Here is a 22,073-nt window from a genome sequence, read left to right on the forward strand (position 1 = left end):
TGCAAGATACCTTCCTCCTCTCTTTCTGTTTCAGGTTTCAGTGAGGGTGGTAGCCTGAATCTAGAGAGGCTGTTGAAATACTTCCTTGTGCAGTCTAGAGATCTCCAACACCATCCAACTTAAGCCAAGACACTTGGCTACACGTACTGTGAATGCAATTCTTTCCAGGACTTCTGTCCTACAGTTGAAAAAATAATCTCCTTTAGAAAGCATGCCCATGGCCTCAGCTTGCATCTGAGACAGATTCAAGTTTTGGAGCCAGAAGTGTTTCCTAGAGATCCCGCTATGTTCAAAGCCCTAGCAGCTGCACCTGACAAACCATAGCCAGCTTGAGAGCACTTCTCAGTCTCTCTCACTGTACTAAAAAAAAAAACAACCTTTGTATTTTCTTCCTCAGGAAAACAGCAGCCCATATTTTTCATTCACAGTTTTGGAAGGGAAAAAAAAAAAGTGATCCTTCTTTGAAGCAGAGAAACTCACACTGTATTTGGGATCCTCTTTGAAGCTTCACCTTTTGTGCTTGTTAAAACCAAGTATTTTGATATGAAGAACTGGGGTGCCAGCCTCTCCCTTTCCTCCTTTATCCCTAAGTAATACTCGTGGATTTCCTTCTCACACATTTTCATTTTGCTTTTGCCACATCCATTTTACAAAGCTGAGAGAAGATTTTGGACACAGCAAGGAAAGAAAACAAAACAAAAATAGGACAGTAAGCAGAAATGCCAAAATGGAAAAATCAGACTTGGGAATTTTGTTTTATGAAATGGGAAACCATTTCATCTCCAGCCCAACCAAACTTCAATTTTTCTCCTGCTACTGGACACACAAGGTGTGTTGTTTCTGATCCAAGATGAACCGACGCTAGCTTCCTTGATAGACTTGCGAACTGCAGTTCACTGATTTGGACCGGAGAGAACATTATGATAATCTAATTTGACCTCATCTGTACTGCAGGCCATAGCACTTCCTCTCCTAATTCCTACAGCATGTGCATGCTTTCTGTCTGGACTAAAATGTATTTTTCAAAAAGCATCTATCCTAATTTAAAGGCCTTAAGTGGTGGCAAATCTAACACATGCTTAGGCTTGCGGCCTGAGGGTTACCTAGAAGATAACCTTCACGCAAAACCCATTCAGGAGTCTGTACTCCCTTGTCCTCAGAAGCAGAGGATGATCTCTCCCTGAAGCTGAGATCCAAACTGAACTTACCACTGGATTCTCAATGATTGACTAAAAATCACCCCCAGAAACCTAGTATCTTGATCCTGAGGAATCAAGACAGGATGACCTGGTGCTCCCCACTCTCTCCTCTCTAGATTCTAAGCGTTCCCATGCATCCCTGGACAGGCAGGAGGAAAGAGGAGCGATTTTTCTCCCACCAGATCCTAGAAAACTGTGGGGCTGCTCAGAAGAAGAGGGAACACAGCCAAAGCCATTTCCTTAGAGGGTAAGTCCTCCAAGGAAATCCTTTAAAAGGGCATCCTTAACAATTCCTTTTCAGACAGTCCCAATCCAATTCCAGAAGAAGTACTGGCCCAAATGACTTAGAAAAGATTTTTTCAGAGAGGCTTTCCAAGATGAGGATGACAGAACTGAAGTTTCACCACCTCTCACTTAAAGATGCCATAAATCAAGGAGATGAAGACCACAGAGTCAGGTGCCAAGAGTACCTCTGAAGAAGGGATCCTAGGAGACCTCTGAAAGCTAGGAGGCCCCAGCGTATCATAAACAAACACCAAAAGAGCCTGTGTACCAAAATCACATTCTCCATGAGTCACATGTGAAGTTGAAGAAAACAGTCTTTTCTTAGCCCTAGAAACCACAGAGTGGCACATTCAGAGCTCAGAACCCCAGAGCTGATGGCCACGGAGGCTTTGCTCCGAAACATGCTTTACCACTCATCCTGCGCATCAGCCATACGGAGCTACCAACTGGAGGGAATTTCTCAGGAAACAGTTCTCCTAGCCTTCAGTGAATTACTTGAGGCTTAGCCTAGAAAATGGTTACAGGCCAGGAGAGATGCTTTATACAAGAGCTCTGAGGAGTCTCTCAGCTGAAATGGCCAGATGAGTCAGAAAACTGCCCCAAAACCAGAGAGTCAATCTGACCAGCCCTGACCTCTCCCCACGGAAACTCCCCAGAGCCAAGAGGCCAGCTGCATCGGCCTCACACAGATTTTGAGCGCCGGATGTTGTCCGGGATGCTGGTTCTTTGGAAATGAATTGCACTGAGCTATGCAGAACTCTCCCTTCTGCCCAGTCCCAAGAAAACAATCTGACACAACCAGTTCTTGCCAGTCTCCTGACGTCAGGACACCTTTCAGCACATGACCATTAAACAAGAGGAACATAACAGCATAACACCCCAAAAGAACTGTAAAGTACTTCTCAAACTAGAGCAACTGTAACTGCTTGTAAACCGAGTGCTACATGACATGCTTCTGCTTCAAATTAACAGAGGTACAGTTAAGGTTAAAAGGGGATTACGGCCAAGACATTTTGTTTTCCTATCAAATGCATCCATCAGCAGTGCAGAAGCACATGCAAGTCTAACAACCTTCAGGCTACACAGACACATGGACACCACCACCTTTAGTGGTGACACCTTCAGTGACACCATATAAAAGATCTTGGGGACACAACACAGTTTGCTTATTTCCAATAGAAAAAAAAACACACAGAGCTAACGACGAGCAAACATGGGTATATCTGAGCACTTTTCCTATTGCCACTTTCTCTTAGGACTGAACAGAAATACAAAGGAGTCCCACTTTGCAGTCACGATGGCATACCAGGACATGCAGATTTGACTTCAGAAGCTGAACAAAGGTACTGAGTAAACACTTGTTCCAAACCTTCTGCCCAAAAGTTCCAACAATATGGCAAAACTGGTTACAAAACTCCCTTTCCTTTCACTGATTAATGTGCCTTAGCATAACATCACCCTTTTACAGGATCTTTCAGAAGAAAATTAATACCAAAGCCTTCATCCCTCACACTCTTCAGTTCCTGTGGTACTTTCCTCCACATCCATGATGCTATCAGCAACGTCCTGGCCAGATTACCGCCCAGCAAACTGTGTTCTGCCCCCCCAGCCAGGCAGGAAGGTCTCAACAGCTACAGAATCCAACACTTCCTGCCCCAAACAGCAAACGCATGCACAACACCACCAAACAACAGTGAAACAGTCACAGTGCCCTGCCCCAGCGGTGACCACGTTCAGCATTTCGGTACGATGATCCCCTTCAGTTCCTAATCCCATTAAAAATCTTGGGATCCTTCAGTCTAATACTACTGAGATTGCTCCTGGGCATGCTCACCAACCTCCTGACAGGGGACTGAAGGGCCAAGACTGAGCCCCCTGCTATCCTCCAGTTCAGTCCTGACTTGCAATTTACACACCTGGCTTTCATGGACCACAGCACAAGTGACTTCAATCCACAGAAGCCCACCCTTCCCTGAGCCGCCAGCTGGCACAGAAGAGCCAGACCAACACAAGGGACAGCCGTAGTGCCAAATTTTCTTCAAACATCCAAAAACATCACCATTTGCCCAAGACTCAGCAGGAGAAGTTTCAGGACCAAAAGGCTTATTTTAATGAAGGATTACCAAAATATCAATCACAAGGCTCAGAGTTAGAAACAGGCCAAAATCACAGGTCTGATGCTGCAGCCACTCTGTTAGTAGTGTCTACAAACCTTCCTCCAGCGTTTAAACAAACTGCAAATCTGCAGGACCAAAATGCCCTAAGAGGCCTCTGGATAGGGAAAAAATGGAAAACCATTTCCCTTAGCCCAGGTCCTACCGACTCCAGGAACAAGCACAAACTTTGTTTCAAAACACAGGGCAGGAGTCACTGGCTGTAGCCCCTACAAAGACGTTACAGCCACCCAGCGTCTGTAACTGACCTTCAATCTACTTAACCCCGTGCAGAAGACTCGCAGCCTCCTAATCCTGCCTCCACAGAAGTTCAGAAAACTCCTTTTTGCCCCAGAAGTAACAGCTTTGATCCAACACCACTCAAGAGACTTACCTTCCCAAACTGCTCGAAATATTGTTTCACATCCTCCACAGTAGTGTTCACAGACAGACCACCCACAAATATCTTCTTCGTTCGGGTCACCATCTGGAAAAGGGAAGGACAGGAATTCACCGAATAAACCCAGAGCGAGCAGAGAACGAGACTCAAAAGGCCACTAAACTCCCCTCCACTGCCGGGAAGCGCCTGCCCCTCTGCTGCAGCTGAGCTTCCACCTTCTCAAGGCCCCCTGGCCAAACGTGGCTAGCAGGTCTGTCCTACACCAGACCCCAAGGCATGCTCTTGCCCTTGCGCTGCCCCATCATGCTTGCCAGTGCCCAGCTACCACCTCCTCCTCGGACAGCACATTACCAGCCTCTCCCCTTGCTAGCCTGCTGCTTCTCTCTTGGCACCTTCACACCACCCCAAAGGCACAGGGCACGACCATCCCCTCCCCAGCCCTCCAGCTCTTCCCGCAGCCCTGCCACTTTGCACAGCCAGCCTCCTTCAGGCTCCCCCAGAGATGCCTGCTCTGCTTCCCAGAGTGGAAAGATGGGCAGGAGGCCTGTCAGCACAGGTAGGCTCCCCAGGCTTCGCTCTCCTAGCTCATAAATTGCAAAGCATCTGCATGGACTAAGTCTCATCTCGCACCCATTCCCCAGTCACTTAAATGGAGCCCAGTCAATGCCCAGTTAAATCTCTTTTGCCTTTGCAAGAAGGCAAAGAGAAGATCCCTCTGCCACTTGTCACTCATGCAACTGGGACAAGGAAGAAAACTAACTACCCCGAGAGGGGCCATTGCTGCCAGGCTGAGGCACACCGACATCCTTTGAACCGGCTCTCCAGCTGCATCCTCCCCTTAGCTGCTTGGCTACACCCCTGCTCTCAGAGGAACACATGGTCCTAATTACCCCAAGGAGCATAGGGCTAATCCGCAGCAATTCCCTGGCTTGGAGAGCAGCCCGTTCTAACACTAAAGCACCTTCTGTCACCAAACTGCTTAATGGAATTAACCCAATTCCTACCATGTGCTTCCTGGCTCCAGTTACTCGGGATACCTGCTCACCAATTGTTCTCAATGCCTGATCCCCCTTATTTCCCTCCCGGCACCAGTCTCCTCTCTCTGCTTCTCAAGACTGCTTCTCCCCAGCTCTTTCTCCCATGACAGCACTTGGAATAGAGACTCTAAACATTAAAACTCCAAGGGCAAAGTTAAAGGGAGACCCAAAGTCTAAAGGCAGTCTCCAGCCTGCTGCTGGCTCCTCAGTTAAAAGTTTCTAGCTGCGTGCCTGGAAAAAGTTCCTGCAACTGCACATTTCGATGCCAGAGCCTCTTGTAGATAAAGTCCAACACCAAACTCCTTCTGCCTTTTCCAGTGCTGAAGCACACAAGGGCATTTCACAAAATGAAATCCTTCTCCCTCTCTGCCATACACCTATTCGTACACACACGTGTGCAATACACACGACCCTCTTTCCACCTGTATCACATCACAGCATAGAGCTGTTCTCTGTCTCCTTAGGCCTGAAACTTCCAGACACTGGCTGCAACTTCGGAAAGACTAAGTTCACCCTGGGCAGCACTTATTTCACCAGCTCTAACTAGTGCATCCTGAAGTACAACTGAGAGGCCTCCTGGTTCCTCCATTGCCACGCAAACCCCCAGCGCTGTGCTGCAAGCCCGACAGGAGCGTACCCCAGCACAGCACATCACGCTGGCAGTGCAGCACAACAGCTCCTGCTCCAGGTGAGTCCTGAGCAAACCCCAGGGAGCGACTCCGTTACGTGCACTGGCAACCTTGCACAGAGGGACAAGATTCACCACCACGAATTTCACCCTTTGGAGTGGCAAGGGCTGCCCACAGTGCTTACCTTGGGCTGTGCTCGGCGGGGGAATGCTACCTTCGGGTCAATCTGAAAGAGATGTGGGGAAGAACAGGTGAACACATTTTTGCTGCCTATTTACAGATGCAGGGTTTCCTCCATGCGCATGGCTGTCTCTGCCCACATGGCACCTTGCTAAAAACCCAAAGAATCTGCCTGAGGCACATAAAACAAAGCTGGCTGCAGACATCTTTCCCTCTCGGTAAGGTGTAACCCAGGGAGACTACAAGTCCCAGCATGCAGTGGTCCATCTCCGGCTGAGTGCTGGCCAGATGCACCCGAGAGCCCATCACATGCTGGGATTAACAGGCTAGGCTGGGCTGCACCCTCCCGCTCGGCCTGCCCCTGGGTGCCCTGCATCACGGGCCTCATATTAAAAGTGCCTTCTTTTGCCATTTTGCTCTCCCCCTGCACTCTATCTACAAATACAGAGCCCACCTGGGTGGTAGCAGCACAGAAAAGAGGCAGCGCACAAAAAGCCCAACATTTCATCCCACAAAACACAAGGTGAAGAAATAAAAGGGCAGACAGGACGGCACAAACAAAACCGAGGAGGCCAAAGCCCCCCAGGCTGCGGAGGCTGTGGCCGCAGGGCAGCGTGCTGCCCCTCTCCCCAGGCTGCGCTGCACACAATGACGCGATGCCTCCCCTCCGCAGGCTGAGCCCTCCATTGTGCCTGTTCAGCTTCTCTATAAACCTGCCGCCGGCCAGAGCTGCCGGTCCCCGCGCCGCCATCCAGGTGCCGCACGTTCTGCTGGGCTCAGCACAGATGAGCGCGTGCCTGCATTGGCCTCACACCACCACAAAAGCCGGGACAACACTAATGCAGCTGCAAGCCAAACACCCACGAAGCCTCCTCTCCTCCTCAGCCACCACCTTTCTTTATAGCCTATTTTTACAGCAACTCCTGTAAAGTTACATCACGTCAGGGATGATCCAGACCTACAAATCAGCTTACAAAGACCTGCGGTAAAGGCAGGTCTGGCTCATCCCTGCACTTGGACATGCTGCAGCTGGGAGGGCAGCCCAGAGCATCGTCCCAATCAGCCCGGCAGCTCAAACAGCCCAAAAGGAAGCTGTGTTTCTCCAGCTCCTCTGGCTGCTTTGTTCAGCTTTCCAGCCTGGCCGCCCTCCCGTCCCACGTCCTTTCACTTGTCACACAGCCCCGGAGCTTGGCCTCCCTGCGCCCTTCCACCGGCTTCTCTCCCTGCCTTCCCCACCTCCATCCTGAGTCACAGCCTACAACATAAATAAACTCAGCACGTAAGTAAACAGAGGCAAAAGTGAAGAGCACAAATAAACTCAAAAATAAACCTCCCTCCCCAAGCTCCAAGCACCAGCAGATTAGCATACCCGCCGGTGCCTCCCTGGGGCATCTGAACCGTCCCTCCCCTCCCTGCGCACACACACACCCCCCCCCACCGCTTCCTGGCTAGTGCAGACACCCACAGCGAATTCTGAGGACAGGGGACGGCAGGAGACCAGGAGGTTGATGGCAGATAATAAGCAAAAACAATAATCTACTGTCTTTTACTTCTCAGCCAGTGTCATTCAGCTCCTGCCAAGAAGATGCTTTCATACTCAGCAATGCTAAGCTCGGCCTCATTTTCTCATTACCCTGAGTGTGATCAACTGGGCAGAGATAACGCGTCCTCCTGGCTGGAGGGAGCAGGCAGTCATTTCACAAATTCTTCTGCACAACCAGCTATTGTTGCAGGTAGAGGGAGGCCAGGGCAACCGACTGCAGGGGCAGCCCTGGGAACACACAGAGGGGAGCGAGTTCAGTGCTGGACTCAAGTTACTCGAACTGGACTGCTCCTCAGTGGCTGGAGTCTTTCTAATTAAAGCAAAAGCGCTGGTACCTTATTCCCTCATTTCTGGTGTTAAAACAAATAGCCTTGGAGGAGTTGTGTTTCAGTGTCACTCACTGACGTAATGGATCCTCTTTACAAACCTAGATAGAAATCTGCTCAGAGTTTAGAGCATTCGGAACTGCTCAGATTGTATCCAGAAAACAAAACCCTGGGATCAGGCTGCGGTGAGTGGAAGTCACTTGAGCACAAACCGCTTCCACTTCACCCCACAAGGCTTTGGGGGACGAGGAATCCCACCGACGTCGCAGGTGTACCAAGTGGGCTGGCCAGGCTCCTCAGTAATGCTCTTCAGGCCACCTATGGCACCATTTAATAGCTCAGGTCACGTAACTCCTGCATGAACCCGGCTGGTATCGGTGCCCCAAAGCGGGGGAGGGCAGGGAAGGACCCACGAGACCTCAGGACTGGGTTTGTTCATTCATCGCACCTCCATGGCTACCTTCGCTCCGTTAGTCAGCGCTGGCCGAGAGCCGCAGATCGCTCCCTCCGCCACAAAAGACAAACACAGCAAAAACTCAGTAACAGCAACAAAGAAACGACAGGGCGACCCACACCGCCAAGCCTGCTCTTCCCAGAGCACATAAAGAAGCAGCTCAAGGCAGCGGCCAGCTGCAGCTTTACAAAGTCACGCAAATCTTTTACCTTGAGACTGCAAAGCCAATTCTCATATCAAGCATTTCCATAAATAACCCCGTAGGCTGCTCCTATCTAGCTTACAAACAAAGAGGAGTCTGAAAAGCACAAGGTTTCCCCGGAGAATCGGGCCAACAGCCCTCGTTAGGGTAGGAAGAATCGGAAAACAATGAAGCAACAAGTTGGGCAGACACTGACTATCAAGTGCTGCTTGCCAGGAGACACCGAGCCTCGAGAGAAGGCTGTCCTTTCAGGACACCGGGCCTTTTCCTGCAAAGTTTCATAAAACCCTAAATTAGGATTCAGATGAGTTTGTGTCATTTAACCCATGACTCACAGCAGAACCTTTCAGCTCAGCAGGGAAAAGCCATACAGAGGCTCCACGTGGTACCACAAGACCAACCTCTCACCAGGCAAAACACCCCAAAACATCTGACCCAGCTGAAAACCACGCTAAATACAAAATAAAAAGGAAGGGGGGAGAGGATCAAAGTTCCTAACAAAGGAAGGGCCCTGGCGAAACTGCCCCCATTCTCTCTGCCGTGCTGGCGGGGCGAGCAGAGCAGATGCAGCTGGGAATTTCAATGGCTGGCCGGTCCCCATGCGCCCTGCGCCACGAGGCCCTTCTGTTCTCCTGCAGCGCCCGCCCGCCCCTGCCCTGTCCGTCCCTCCCCGCCCTCGTGGGCTGCACGGTGGGCTGCAGAGCGGCTTCGCACAGGCGGCAGCGGCGGTTCGGGGAGAAGAATGGAGACCGTGGGTTTCGGCTCGCTCTGAGCCCCAAAACGCTTTTGGGATTAGTGCTACAACAGACATCCATCACTTGCCTTTCCAAGAGGGGTCTATGCCAGCCCGCAGACTCATGACGGGACTAGCTGAGCAGACACCGTGTTTACACAGGCTAGTAAAAAAGAGAAAGAGAAAAAAAAGAAAGCCCTGGGCCCTCCTCAAAAGACTGTACCGTAACCCTCCCCCAGAGCAAAACTCACTTTACATCACTCCTGAAAGGAGGAAGGCTGGGAGTCCTGGGGACCCAGCCTCGGCCAGGAAGGCTGGGGTAGGTTTAACCGGGAGCTCCCGTGGGGAGGAAGGACCTGTGCACATCAAAGGGAGCGATCCAGGCAGTTAAACAGGAACAGACATAAATCTCGCTGCAACTCACGCCGTAAACCCTAAGAAAGGGGGTCTCGCTCTCCCGCCCTCTCCCTTCTGCAGAGATAAAGGCTAGGACGCCCGAGCCACGCGCTGCAAGAAATAAAGTTGCGTGTTTGGACTCCTCAGCAGCCCGTGCCCGGAGCCGGAACGTCTCCCCTTACCATGCCACCCCCTCACAGCCCCCACCGCTCCCCCATCCCTACCCTCACCTTCACCCCGGGGCAGCCATAAGGAAAAGGAATTCAGGGGAAGGCAAGTCACTAAAACTACAGAGAAGGGACCTCCCACTCAGACACCTCACCCCCACCCCCTGAAACAGCCTGCACATCTCCCCACCACCACAGATTTGCAAGGCAGGACCGGGCATGATACGCCACTGACCCAGGGAGCCACCGAAATCTTTCTGCTGGCCCAGCCGGGGCTCCTAATCAGCCCCTGCTTGCACAGCAAGGGCCAAAGCTGTGGCCGCTTCAAGAGGCCGGTGGTGGTGGCCCACATGGGCGGGCGCTGGCCACGCTTGGAGACAATAAAGTCTTGAACCTCCACAACCGTTACAAAAACTTCACCCGGGGAAGCCACGGGCGAGTCTCTGGGGCGCGCGGCACGAAGGCTCTCTGCCGAGGGGAGGGCACGGGCCACCATGGCTGGGGGAAGTGGGGCCTGGGCGGTGGGAGACAGCACCCCTGGGGAGGGAGCGGTGCTCGGCAGCACACGGGGGGCCGGGGTGGCTCCTTTCTCCCCAAACTCAGCCGCATCCGTTTCCCAGTGCAAATTCTCGCCCCAAACACGCTCAGGTGTCCCAGCTCCGAGAGGGCCACGATCACTCCTCGGAGGGGCCTTACAACCAACGGGTGGGAGAAAAGCCGTCACCAGGATCTGCAGACCCACGCCGGGACATCAGCCCCGGGCTGACGGTGAGCCCGGTGCCTGGGCGGCAGCTAGGCTACCCACCGGCGAGAGGGGCAGAGAAGGGGCCGATCAATCCGTATCAGGAATCGATAGTTTGCAACCTCTAACTGGAAATCAAACACCGCAACCGACGGCTGCTCCGAGCACAGCCGCTCCGCCGGCAAATGCACCCCTGAGATGAGAGAAGTCATCTCACCGTCTTGGAGTCCAGTTCATGTCTGGATTGGGCCAGGACCTTGTCGACGCCAGCCTGGTCCATGAACGTGACGAACCCGAAGCCCCTGAGCCCCGCAGCCCGGGCAGGAGAGGGGATGCGGAGAGAAGAGAGAAAGTTGGTTAAAGTGGCGGCCGGGCCGCGGCGGGGGCGAAGGGAGGCGCGGGCCCGGCCTCTCACCTGGATCTCTTTGTCAGCGGGTCCCGCATCACCAGGCACTCCTTCACCTCGCCGAACTGGCTGAAGTACTCCCGCAAGCCCTCTGCAAGCACAGCGCCCACCGTTGGGTGTCCCGGCCCGGCCCGGCCCCGCCGCCCCCGCCGGGCTCGGCCCCGGCCCCGGCCCCGCCACCCCCGGCCCCGGCGGCAGGTGCGGGGCCGCCGCGGCGCTCACCTTGCGTGGTCTGCCAGCTCAGTCCCCCGATGAACATTTTGCTGCGGGAGGAAGGGGAGAGCCGTGAGCGGGGCCGCGCCGGGGGGCCGCGGCGCCCCGCGGGGGTGGCGGCGGCGGCGGCGGGGCCGGGCGGGGAGGGGAGGGCGCGGATCGGCCATGTTGGCAGCGGCACCGCCGCCGCCGCCGCCGCCGCGCCTGCCCGGGCCGGGCGGCCGGGGCCGGGGGGAGGGGGCGGCCGCGGCCGGGGCCGGGGCCGGGGGGGCGGCGGGGGCGGCCGGCGGCGGCCGCCGCGGCGGTACCAGGGGTCGTGCGGGGAGTCCGGGGAGGCGAGGCCGGGCTGGCTGCCGTCTGTCTCCATTCGGACCTCTTCTCCCTGCGAGGAGCGGCGCCGCACTCCCGGGGCAGATGAGCGCTGGAAAAGGGGCCGGACGGACAGGCCATGCTGCCCCCTCCCCCGACCCCTCTCCGCCGGGCGGGGAGGGAGCGAGGGAGGAGGGCCCGGCGGGCACAACCTGCCCGGCTCCTCCCACCCCCGCCGGCCCGCCGGCCGCCCTGCGCATAAAACCCGCCGGCGGCGCCGGGGCCGAGCGCCGGGAGCCGCGCCCGCACCGCGCCGGGGGAGCGCGCCCGGCCCCGGGCACGGCGGCGGGAGCAGCCCGGGAACCCGCGGCCGCTTTGTCCCCGGCCGCGCCGCCCGCACCTGCCCCGGGGCGGCGGACAAAGGGCGGCGGGCTCAGCCCCGCCGGCTCAGCCCCGCCGCGGCGGAGCCAGGCCTGGCCCGGTGCGCTCGGGCTCGCCGCGGCGGACCCCGGAGACCCCGGCCCGGCCCCCCGGTGTCTCGCCGCCGCCGAGCGGGCGCCGGCACCGGGCGAGTTAAAGCCGGCGCGGGGAGGGCCCGGGCCCGGCCCCGGCCGCCGCCCTCCCCGCCGAGGGCGCTTCTAGGGCGGGACCGGCGCTGCCCTCCTCGCCCCCAGCTGGGCGGTGGGCAGCGGGGAGCCCCGGCGCCTGCACCCCGAGGCGCCTTCCTGGAGCCCCGGTTCCTCCGTGCCCGCTCGCAGCCCGCGGGGGTCAGAGGCTGCCCGGCCTCGCCGCTGCCCGCCCCGCACGGCGGTGCCCGGACTGGACCGGCCGGCGGGCCCCGAGCAAAGCTGCTGCCGGGCACCGCCGCGGAGCCCCCCCGCAGCACCAGGTAGGCACGGCCCGGCCCGCTCTCTTCACCCGCGGCGCGGCAGGGAGGGCGGCCAGGCTGGCCCCAAGTCACCGCGCAGTTTCTCGCTCGTTCAAATTGACAGACTCGTGCCAAGCTCCAGCCTCTCTCTGCTGCCACGCAAGTTCGTCCACATACTGATGGCTTCTGGAGCAGGTCCGTGCACTCTCTGCCTCTGCTCTTGGGCAACCCGGCCCCGGCTGGCTGGAGGAGCTCAGCGAGGAACAAATGAAATGCTGGTTGTCACCTGTAAAGCTAGAGTCAGATGAGAGTTGTAGCCTCTCTCTCTCCTGGCCGTGCCGTGCATTGCTCTGAGAAAGGGCACTTGGTTGCATCTGTGGCGTATCAGAGCAGAGCCGTGCACAAAACCTCTGGTGACGGTTGCTGTGAGCCCCTCTCACTGCAAGGGGTTATCACAGGGTCCCACACACAGTCAGGTGTGTGCCACTGTGCCACCAAATATTCCCCACACGCATCTCTAGCTCTACTCCTTCCAGCACCAGGTATTGACAGCTCTCGGGTCCGTGCCATCCTCATTCGAGCTTTCTTCCCCTTCTCTCGTGACTGCTTTTCCATGTGCCAGTACACCTCATCTCCCTCCTGGAGAGGAACCAGGACACCTTTATTTTAACAATGCTTTGCAATAGTATCTTTCGTTACGTGGGCTCATCCCGAGGCTGCAACTCTGAGTTAAATTCATCCTCTGCCCGTTAGCTCTGCCAAACCACCGTTCACCCACTCCATTTCCTGAGCTGGGTCAGTGACACCACCCCATCTCCTGGCCCTGTACCCGGGCATGGCAACACACTCGACACCAGAGACTTGGTAGCCACCTCCAGGAAATGAGCTATGCAGCGTCCCAGCTGTGGCCCCAGAGCAGCCCCAGCTCCCGCTGCCACCGGTCCAGGCTGAGCTGCTTCTCCAGAATAGCCCACTCATCATTCCACAGGCCTGAAGTCACCACTTTGGGTGGAGGTGCTCCGAGAGGCAGCTGGGATGGTGCAGAACAGAAATATAAGTAACAACACGCAGAGGTGGCACCGCAGCTGGCAGCGATGGGGAAGGGCTGTGTGGCCGGTGGAAGCAGCACTGCTGAGGCAGCATCTCGGCCATCTCCCCTTGTACATACTGAGAAACCTGGATGATAGCTGGGCTGTCAGAAAGCCACCGCTGCCGCCTGCGATGCTGCCCAAGCTCACTGCTGCTGCGCTGCCTCCTGGCACCTGCTCTCCCATTTGGATGGCAAATACTCCAAAGGGGGCACTAACGTTTTCAAGTCATCTGGCACAGGTCTTATGCTCCATAATTGCCCAACCTAGGCACAAAACTAATGCTAATTAAACACAAGGAAAAAAAAAAAAGAAACAAGAGCTCAGTGTTGGACACACTAAAGGATAACATCTCTTGGTTTACTACCAGTGCCTCGCTATAATTTTAAAATGTTTGTTGTTTATGAGATAGATAAAGTAGAGCACTCTGAGGGACACAGCATTATCTTTTCTTTGCATTATGTTTATTATTTTATTCTCTTTTTCTCCACCAAAATAATATTGGAGAAGGGAGAACAGGATCAATGTGAGTTAACATCTGTGAACATCAGAGGAAAAATAAGTGAGCCTTCAGGAGGATTTGGATGGAGGATGTGGTTGGACTTGCATCACTGGGAATGACACCGTACCATGTAACTTATTCCGAGGCCCTTTCCAAAACATACACACAATATTTTGTATTCCACCTTAGGACCCCAAAGTGCTTTGTAAATATCAATTCATTTATCTCTGTAACGCACAAGACAGTGGGTCTTGAAAAATCTGTTGATTAGTGACAGTAGGAAGCTTTCCTCACGGAGAAGTAAATATATAAACCATTCCAGACCTTATGATTGGAAAGATGATCTGCCGAATATAAAATAATGCAGCATTGTATTCCTGGGGCTGCAGACAGACAGCTGTAGTGCCTCTGTGGCTGCTGCTGAGAGGTTGCCAAACACCAGCGAGATTAACAAAACTGCTCAGTTTTCTTGCTGCTATTCAGCGTCTCGTGTGTGGTAGAGTGACACTATCAAAATCATGTCCACTTCCTGCTGAGGAGGATGATTGGCAAAGCTCTGCCCAGCACCAGTGGCAGACACTGGAGTTATTCATGGTGAGAGGGAGGTTCCAAAAAGTGGAGGTTAGGGGAGGGGCAGGGCAACAGCCACCTCTTTTCCTCCCTCATCATATATGGCTTAGGGAGAGATCGTGTCTTGGAGACCTGTCTCTAGCCAGGAGGCTTTGGCAGTCGGGTACTACAAGAAGTTTCGCTTTTCATTTAGTTTGGACAGTTGATAAACAAACTTGAACTGGAATTCAAATCATTCCTGTAATATTTGCGTTGCGATGCTGAACATGCAAACCTGGAAGATATTAACTGCAGCTCCGTAGGCAGCCTGGGGGCAATGCCAGTCTCTGGCAGCGGCTTCCGGTGGTGCTCGCGCCTGCTTTGGAAGGGATGCTGACCCTCTGGAAAGGCCGACGGCAAAACCTCCCTGCTAGCCCACGCGCGAGGCAGCCGGGGGTGTCTGCCTCAAAGGGAACCCACTGCTCAGCCGCCTCCTGCCTGGCAGGAGCTGGCTTGGGGCAAGAGTCAGGCATCTAGGGGGAAAAGAGCTATTTAGAGAAATTTAATTACTTAGAGTCCACTCGGGGAGGGGGGCGGGGGGACGGACAGACAGAGTCAGCAACAGGAAGAGAGGAATGGCTGCAAAGGCACCAAGGATTTCTTTGCTTCATGTAAGAAACCTCACGGAGCAAGATTTGCAGCGGGAAAACAGGCTACATGGTGCAGAGCATTGAAGAACAGGGTGGGAAAGAATAGAGGAGAGGACAGGGCTGCGTGCAAGACAGGAAAAGAAAAGAGAAACATAGGTGTGGGTGAATAAAGAGCAGGAGAGTATGAAGAGTAAATACAGACAACTGGGATAACTGGAAGAAAGGAGTGAGGGAGGAGAGAGGAGGAGACCACCCAATTACCACAAAACAGCAAGAGGGATGGAGCCTCAGAAAAAAAAAAAAAAAAGGGAAAGAGGTCTGCACGGGATGGAAAATAAAAGTAAAACATCGAGAGAACTTGTAGCGTAGTGAATAGGTATTCAGCATAAAACAGCAAAAAAGGAGAGGTCTCTGAAGGACAGTAGGAGATTGCAGGCTTCCACTTGCTGTTCTGGAAGTGATGGCTAAGGGAAAAATCAGAGAGCCCTTCCTGCTATTCTCCCTCTCTACAAGCTCTAAAAACTACTACGTGGTGTCTAGTCTCCATGATCCTATCTAAACCGGCCCAGCAAACGAGGGGGGAAACACTGACTGCTCAGCTCTAACACCAGAGCTGCTCCACGCACCGAGAGCGCCCAGCACTGCACCAGCCTGGCCCCTGCGCAGGTGCCACCTCTCCGCAGCAGCCTGCAAAGGGTCCCCCTTTCCAAAGAGGAGCTGAAAACATTTTCACTTTCTTAACACAACGCTCCAAAGATTGCATATAAAATGACAGAAAGCAACAACAGATTTGAAAAATGAGACCTCTCTCCTCAAAGGTGCCCTGAGCTCCACCTTCCCTCTAACCTCTTAGTTACCATTTGTCACAGGCTTTCATCAGTCACTGCTTTCTGCTCCATCCTCGCTCCTACCTAACCTCTCCCCTGTCCTCACTTCAGCAACCGGTGCAAAGGGGACCTTTCCCAGAGCATCCGCTGTTAAGAGGCTCCTCCCCAGCCTGGAAGCGGAGCATTGCCTCCTGCTTTTCCTCTCCTCACCTGGAAGCTCAGAGCTTCCTGTGGGGTGATACGGAGGGACCCATCTCTCCACCATTAGAGAAGAGAGATGAGGACGGGAGGATGGATGCAACAGAAATCCACCAGATGTGCTAGACTGTTATAAAGAAGACATTGATTAAACTGTTCCTTGTGCTCATTGAGGATAAGGCAATCGGCTCAGTTGCACAGATGGAGATAAAGGTTAGATATTAGGAGAAACTTAGCAACTGAAGATGGCTAAAGATGGGAGAGGTTGTGCAGGAAGGCCAATGAGTCCCCATCCATGAAGACTTTAAGAACAAATTACCGTCAGTTTGGTGATCAGGTGCTATTTTGTCCTTGCCTGTTGCAGAGGTGACCCCTTGGCACCACTTTCAATCCTCAGTTTCTACAGTTTCTTCATCACATGAGGCGAAAGGACAGAGAGTTTGGAGTAAAGGAGGCAAAAGTGAGGGCTTGTCTAATAGAAAGGGGAGTTCTGAGTGCGTTCCAATGCATAGATGGAGGCTAGAGAAGACAGGAATAACATAGAGAAATTTAAAGGCTGTGGTCCACGGGCACATGTCAGGGCAAGGAACAGTGCAACATAGGGCCAGGCTGCACCAAACACCACCAAGGTCTGGGACTGAGTCGGGTAAATAGGGGTAACAGAAAAAGGTCTGGGTCAGGTTTGAGAGCATGCGCCAGTGCAATGGCTGCCAGATATCTTAGACAAAATGGGTTTCTGTATTAACATTTTTAAAAAGTATTAAAGTTCTGTATTAAAAATAAAATCCTGCGTCCGGGGAGGGGGAAGAAAGAAAGAAGACAACCCAAACACAACACCACACTGGACACAGCTTTTCCAGTGTCTCCCTGCAGTGACACTGCTGAGTGCCTTGCAGCCCAGTCTGCTGGGCCTCCAGTAACCAGCTTCCCAGGCAGGGACCAGTGATGCTGCACTATCAGTTGATCTGCACGTCCTCTGCAGGTCTGACGCACGTGTGAATTATTCATCTGGGGCTGAAGTCAGCACCATGTCAAGGACCTCTAAAATCCGCCTTAAAGATAGCAGAATCCAAGGGAACAGGGGAGCAAGGGGAGAACAGGGCTCAGGGGAAGCAGGACTGGATCCTCCGCTGAGATGCTTGCAGGAGGCAGAAAATCTGGGTGCTGGCACTGTCCCAGAGCAGCACCAGAAGGAAGAGGCACTTACAGGAGCAAACAGAGAACTTTTGGCTCAACAAACGAACAGGAGCTGAGCAAGCAGAAGCTGTTTCTTCATCCCCTCTCCTTCAGGACATAATTGATTTCCTACCTCTGCTCTAACACTCACACTGGCTTTTAACTCTCCCATTTCTTCAAGACTTACTTTCTAATCTAAGCTGATGGGACCTTTGCTCCACAAATCCCAACAGCACTTCTCAGAAGACAACTTTATAGCATTCTGGTACTATGGTGGTGTAAAGTAACTGGGACTACACTGTTAAACTTAACAGCACAAAATTGAGAGGGTTTACAGATTATTTGGAGGAATGAACAGAAAAGAGCCTCTTTAAAATCCAGGGTGTGTGCTAGAGCTCCTGAGACGGGAAAGGTTCAGACCAAGGCAAGCGTACAGGACAGAAATACACGCTGTAAATCTCCTTAAGCAGCTCAGCCTGTCCTGGTTCCTCAAGGTTTTCCCAAGGTATTTTGTTTGTACTTGTCACATGACTTACATCAGGCAGCACATCCTAATCAAGACGGACACCAGTGTCTTCCCAGGCAAAGCTCCCATCCTCAGACTGCAGGAGCGGCTTAGCCGCTTTGTACACGTAACCCCTGCCTGTGCCTCCTCCCTGCTGAACAGGGGACGGAGGCAAGAGAGGCCGCGAGGGTCCAGGTGCACTTGTAGTCATCTCTGGTCGTTCTTCTGTTTGCCATAGAAGAATAGGCTACAGCAAGGCACAAACTTGCCCGGGGGTGTTGCACTTAGAAGAGCTCCTGGTTTTCTACAGCAGTGCACCCAGAACAGATGCTCTGGGGCCAGGAGTGGTATCCTCCAGAGAGGGAGGGTTTCCCCCACGCCAGGGCACAGCATCTTTGCTCAGGCTTACAGGCTCCCCATCCTTCCAGGCTAGGGAATGTGAAATGAGGCAGCTGTTACTAAAGATTCCAGCTGCAGCAACCTACACCAGCTTTTAAATATGTTGAGTTTGGAACTGGAAAAGGCTCAAAATCCATTCTTTGGTCCCAAGACACAGCGATTCCCCCTGCCCACAGACCCAGTGAGCTAACCTCTCCCTGAAGACAAGCTCTGATTCTGCACTGCTCACAGTCTAGTGGGAAATACTTTGCTCCTGCTGCTACTTGTCCATTCTTGCCCTTGTATCTTTTGCTCACTTTTCACAGCCTTTAAGCATTTATCTTTTCACGCCTTCGCCTGCTCTGGATTTCCCTCAAGGCTGATTTTGCTACATCAGGGTCCTTATGCCATTTTCTTTTTTCTTTTTTTTTTTTTGATCGCAAGCAGAACTTTCCCACCTACCTCATGCCCATGCAGTTCCACGAGCTGAAGTAAACTGAGTCACTGACCCTTTTCCCACCAGGAGCAAGAAGTGATTCACAAACTATATTCCTCAGAGCTCCCAGCTGGCTGGTGGCCAAGCCACCGCAACAGCAAAGGACCAGCTCCCTCCAAAAGTAGCTGTCCAAGACATTCTTCAGTGCAAAGCTGGGACACAAGCAACATGGAGATACTCTGACAAAAGCAGGGGTTGCAGAGGAGCAGCAGGAAACCTCTCTCAAAGTGGAGGTGCACAATACATACTGGAACTATCCCTTTACTAGAAGTAGGAATGAAACAGTAACCTCCGCAATTCAAAGTCTCTGTCAGATACGTGTATCAAAATAGGGACTATTAACATAAAAAACACGCTTAAGGTTTCTACAAAACTTTAATCTAATTAAATGTTTTTAATATTTTAGTTCCATCTACCTGACACATTCCTGATGGATGAATGAGCAGATTCTGCTCTCCTGTTTGCAGGAATGACCAGTGCAGCTCTGGAGACACCAGAAGAGAGGAATCTCATGAGTTACGCTGGAAATAGTGGGATCATACTCAGGCTTGTGACATCCTGACTCACTAGACTTGTAATCTGATTATATGGGTGTTTTTGGAAGCCCTGTTTAGTACGCCCTGCGTTGCTCCAGCATTTCCCCTCTGGGGATCACCAAGTTTGCTGCTTCACAGACATCCTTGGGGTTTGGAAATCGCCTGCTTGTGATGGATGGAAACAGTGAGGCGTCTTCCAAAACTTCCCGTCGATTTTGGGCATTTGAGTCAAAAAGCTGGAGACACAGTAAACGTTCCTCTTTCCAAATAAGGCCTGGGGAAGCTCTGGACACACAGCATTTTCCACAAAACAAGCACATGGTGTCTCAAGGTGTGCACCCAAGATCTGTGTTTCTTTATCTGTAGTGGCGTAGGTGACTAGGTCGAAAGCATAACGCTCAGATAATCTATACCTTCTCTTTGTTTTTAGCCGCAACAGCACCCTGTCCTCTGTTTACTGGCACTCTGCTAGACACCAAGAAAGCTAGTACAAGTGTTTTCCTATCTCAAAATTTGACATCTTCCTGTGATGTAAAGTGTAGTTAAAACAAATCACATTTTGGAGAGTGAATCTAAAAAAGCCTCTCTGGTGTTTGAAGAAACCTGGGGATAGAAGAGACGTTTGCTGGGAGAGCAGCTCTGGAGCCACGCAAGTTTCTGAAGTTGGAAAGCTCCTCTTACACACTCCTGCTAGTCAGACAAAACGTGCTCAAGTTCGTTGGTCATTCTGGAGCCTTGAAAGCAATGCAGCGTCTGGTAAATTCATTCCCAGATGCTGGGGAACAAGGGATTGTGGGAGACAGTTTAAGATGGGGAGGGATTTACTGCAGAACAGAGAAAAAGCAAATCAATGAAAGTTTGTTCAGCTTTACTTCCTTTTTTTTTTTTTTTAAGTAAGGCTGCAGTAGGAGAAATTTTGGGATTTTATGCTTGTGTTTCTTTAAGGATAGGAATGCTGGAAACAGAGGTATTTGATACCTTTGCTGCTAATTACAGTGCAAGCTCCCAGTGTCCTGACAATGCCCTTGTCCCTGACCTGGAGGGGCCTCACTGTCTCAGGGTCAGCTGTAATTTAGTTTTAGGTCAGACCTGGGACTCTCCTGCCAAACTAACTGCACTTTGTTTTGAAGTAGAAACCATTTACTAGCAAGTCTGAGACCATCAAACTCATTTCACTAACGAGAAACAGGAACGAAGTGCAGAGCCCCAGAGACGAAGGTCAGTGTTCGACACAAGGAAAGCTCAGCTGCGTCACGAAGAAAGGGGCTGTTCTGCCCACCGAGCCACACAAGCGTGTGAGCTCAGGTCTTCTGCTCCCTTCAATTATGCATGTTTATTACAAAAATACCTAGGGACCAACTAAGCCATGCCAGTCCCCGAGCAGGCACAACGGCACTGCCAGCCCCCCACCTTAAGAGAGTTTACAATACAGTTGCTGCGCTTTGCAGGAGGCTCAAGAAAGAGGATCGAGAGCTCTTCAGTAAAGCTCATGAGTTGTTGGTGCTGCTCCTACCTCTTCTCACAGATTGGCCGGGTGATTTGGGCCAAGAAACTCCATTTTTCTACTTTAAAACTGAGATTTTTCCTCCCTACCTCAAAAAAAAAAAAAAAACAGCTTTGAGATCTTCAGAGAGAACATGCTGCAGAAAATAACCCAAAAGCTGTAAAGGGAAATACTTTTTAACTTCCTCCAAATAATCAGCTCTCTCTAACTCACAGGGAATGAAGTATTTTTTCAAACCAACAGATTTTGATCTGATCTTCTTCCCCCTCACCATATTCATGGACAGAGATTATACTGTCACGATACTGCATAGCATTACCTGAAATTAACTCGTCACTTAAAGAACCGTTCTTTACAATTTGTGGGTTAGTCTGAGAGCCCAGTGCATTTTGCATATTTTCAGAGTCCCTGCTTTTTTGCATTTATGTAGAGATAGGACTGGGTTTGCTAAAGAAAAACCTACCCAGAGCACAATTTTTTTTCAACTCTGCACATCACTGTGACAAGAGACCAACTTGCACTTACAGGAAAAAAGCTGGATGAAAAATTTGTGTCAATTTACAAAACAGTAAAAGTCTTTTGACAGCAAAGGAAGGTTCCATGTCCAAATCTATGAACACATGAATGAGACAGGCAGGTATACACCCAAACACACTCTTTGGGAACACTGAAACATCTTCAGCTCTAGATGCTGGCTGCAGTTGGGGTTGGTGATCAGATGCAAGAGACCACAGCTATAGTGAGAAACAGGACCACGAAGGGATGTTCAAATCTTTCTTTCATAAAAGTTGACTAGAAGACTGCAATGCACCCTGATGTGCGTTAACACTTGTACGCTGCCATGCTTGACAGCTGCAAGGCAGTGGGGTAGAAAGAATTACCAATCTTACAGACTTTCAGGTGAGTTCAAAATGCAATACCCCTGTTGCCAAACACCACGGGTCCCTAAGTACACATAAACCCAAATCTCTCCTCTCACCATTGGTGCCTCTGCAAATATCAAACCAGCTTCCAAGAGCTCATCTTAATTACTAGAGATCTTTGTGGGACAGGTCCCAGCTACCCAAGAGCTGGGTACCTCCTTCGTGACTCCCTGAGAAAGCCACGTGTTTCAGGAGCAATGCAACTGCTGTGTACCAGAACAAGGCTCTGGAGCAGAGCAGATAGCTTCCTTGGCAGCTGGCCCGCAGAGCTGGAGCTCGCTCCCAGGAGAGATTAGAGGGAGTAAAAACCTCATTGCCATCAGAGCAGAGCACTCAACCTGCTTCTACCAGAGATTTCTCACAAGAGCGAAAAAATCCAAAAGTGTCTCTACAAATAGGAGGCTGCGGAAACAGAGAAAAGATAACCCAGTTAATGTCATGCATACAGCTTTGCTAACAGCTCGGGAAACACTGATCAGTAAAGGACAGGCAGAAGCTC

At 52.2% G+C, this 22,073-nt stretch overlaps 2 protein-coding genes across 4 annotated transcripts in view; one reads left to right on the plus strand and one right to left on the minus strand.

Annotated features, from left to right (window-relative positions):
- Positions 1-11,587, minus strand: part of MSI1 (musashi RNA binding protein 1) — a 31,433-nt gene extending 19,846 nt beyond the window's left edge. For 2 of the 3 annotated variants that reach the window (XM_075516233.1, XM_075516234.1), the window contains exons 1-6: positions 11,374-11,587; positions 11,075-11,115; positions 10,862-10,943; positions 10,664-10,748; positions 5,888-5,929; positions 4,032-4,124 (exon numbers count right to left, since the gene is read on the minus strand). In XM_075516233.1, the coding sequence (XP_075372348.1) occupies positions 4,032-4,124; positions 5,888-5,929; positions 10,664-10,748; positions 10,862-10,943; positions 11,075-11,115; positions 11,374-11,432 (402 nt within the window). In that variant the 5' untranslated portion in view covers positions 11,433-11,587. Of the gene's footprint in view, positions 1-4,031; positions 4,125-5,887; positions 5,930-10,663; positions 10,749-10,861; positions 10,944-11,074; positions 11,116-11,373 lie in introns of those variants that run through there. The other variant, XM_075516235.1, reaches the window with a different exon arrangement.
- Positions 1-22,073, plus strand: part of PRKAB1 (protein kinase AMP-activated non-catalytic subunit beta 1) — a 423,514-nt gene that overhangs the window by 332,212 nt on the left and 69,229 nt on the right. The gene's annotated exons all lie outside the window — the stretch shown is intronic.

This window comes from Mycteria americana, chromosome 13 (genome assembly GCF_035582795.1).
Source record: "Mycteria americana isolate JAX WOST 10 ecotype Jacksonville Zoo and Gardens chromosome 13, USCA_MyAme_1.0, whole genome shotgun sequence".
Taxonomy (NCBI): Eukaryota; Metazoa; Chordata; class Aves; order Ciconiiformes; family Ciconiidae; genus Mycteria; species Mycteria americana.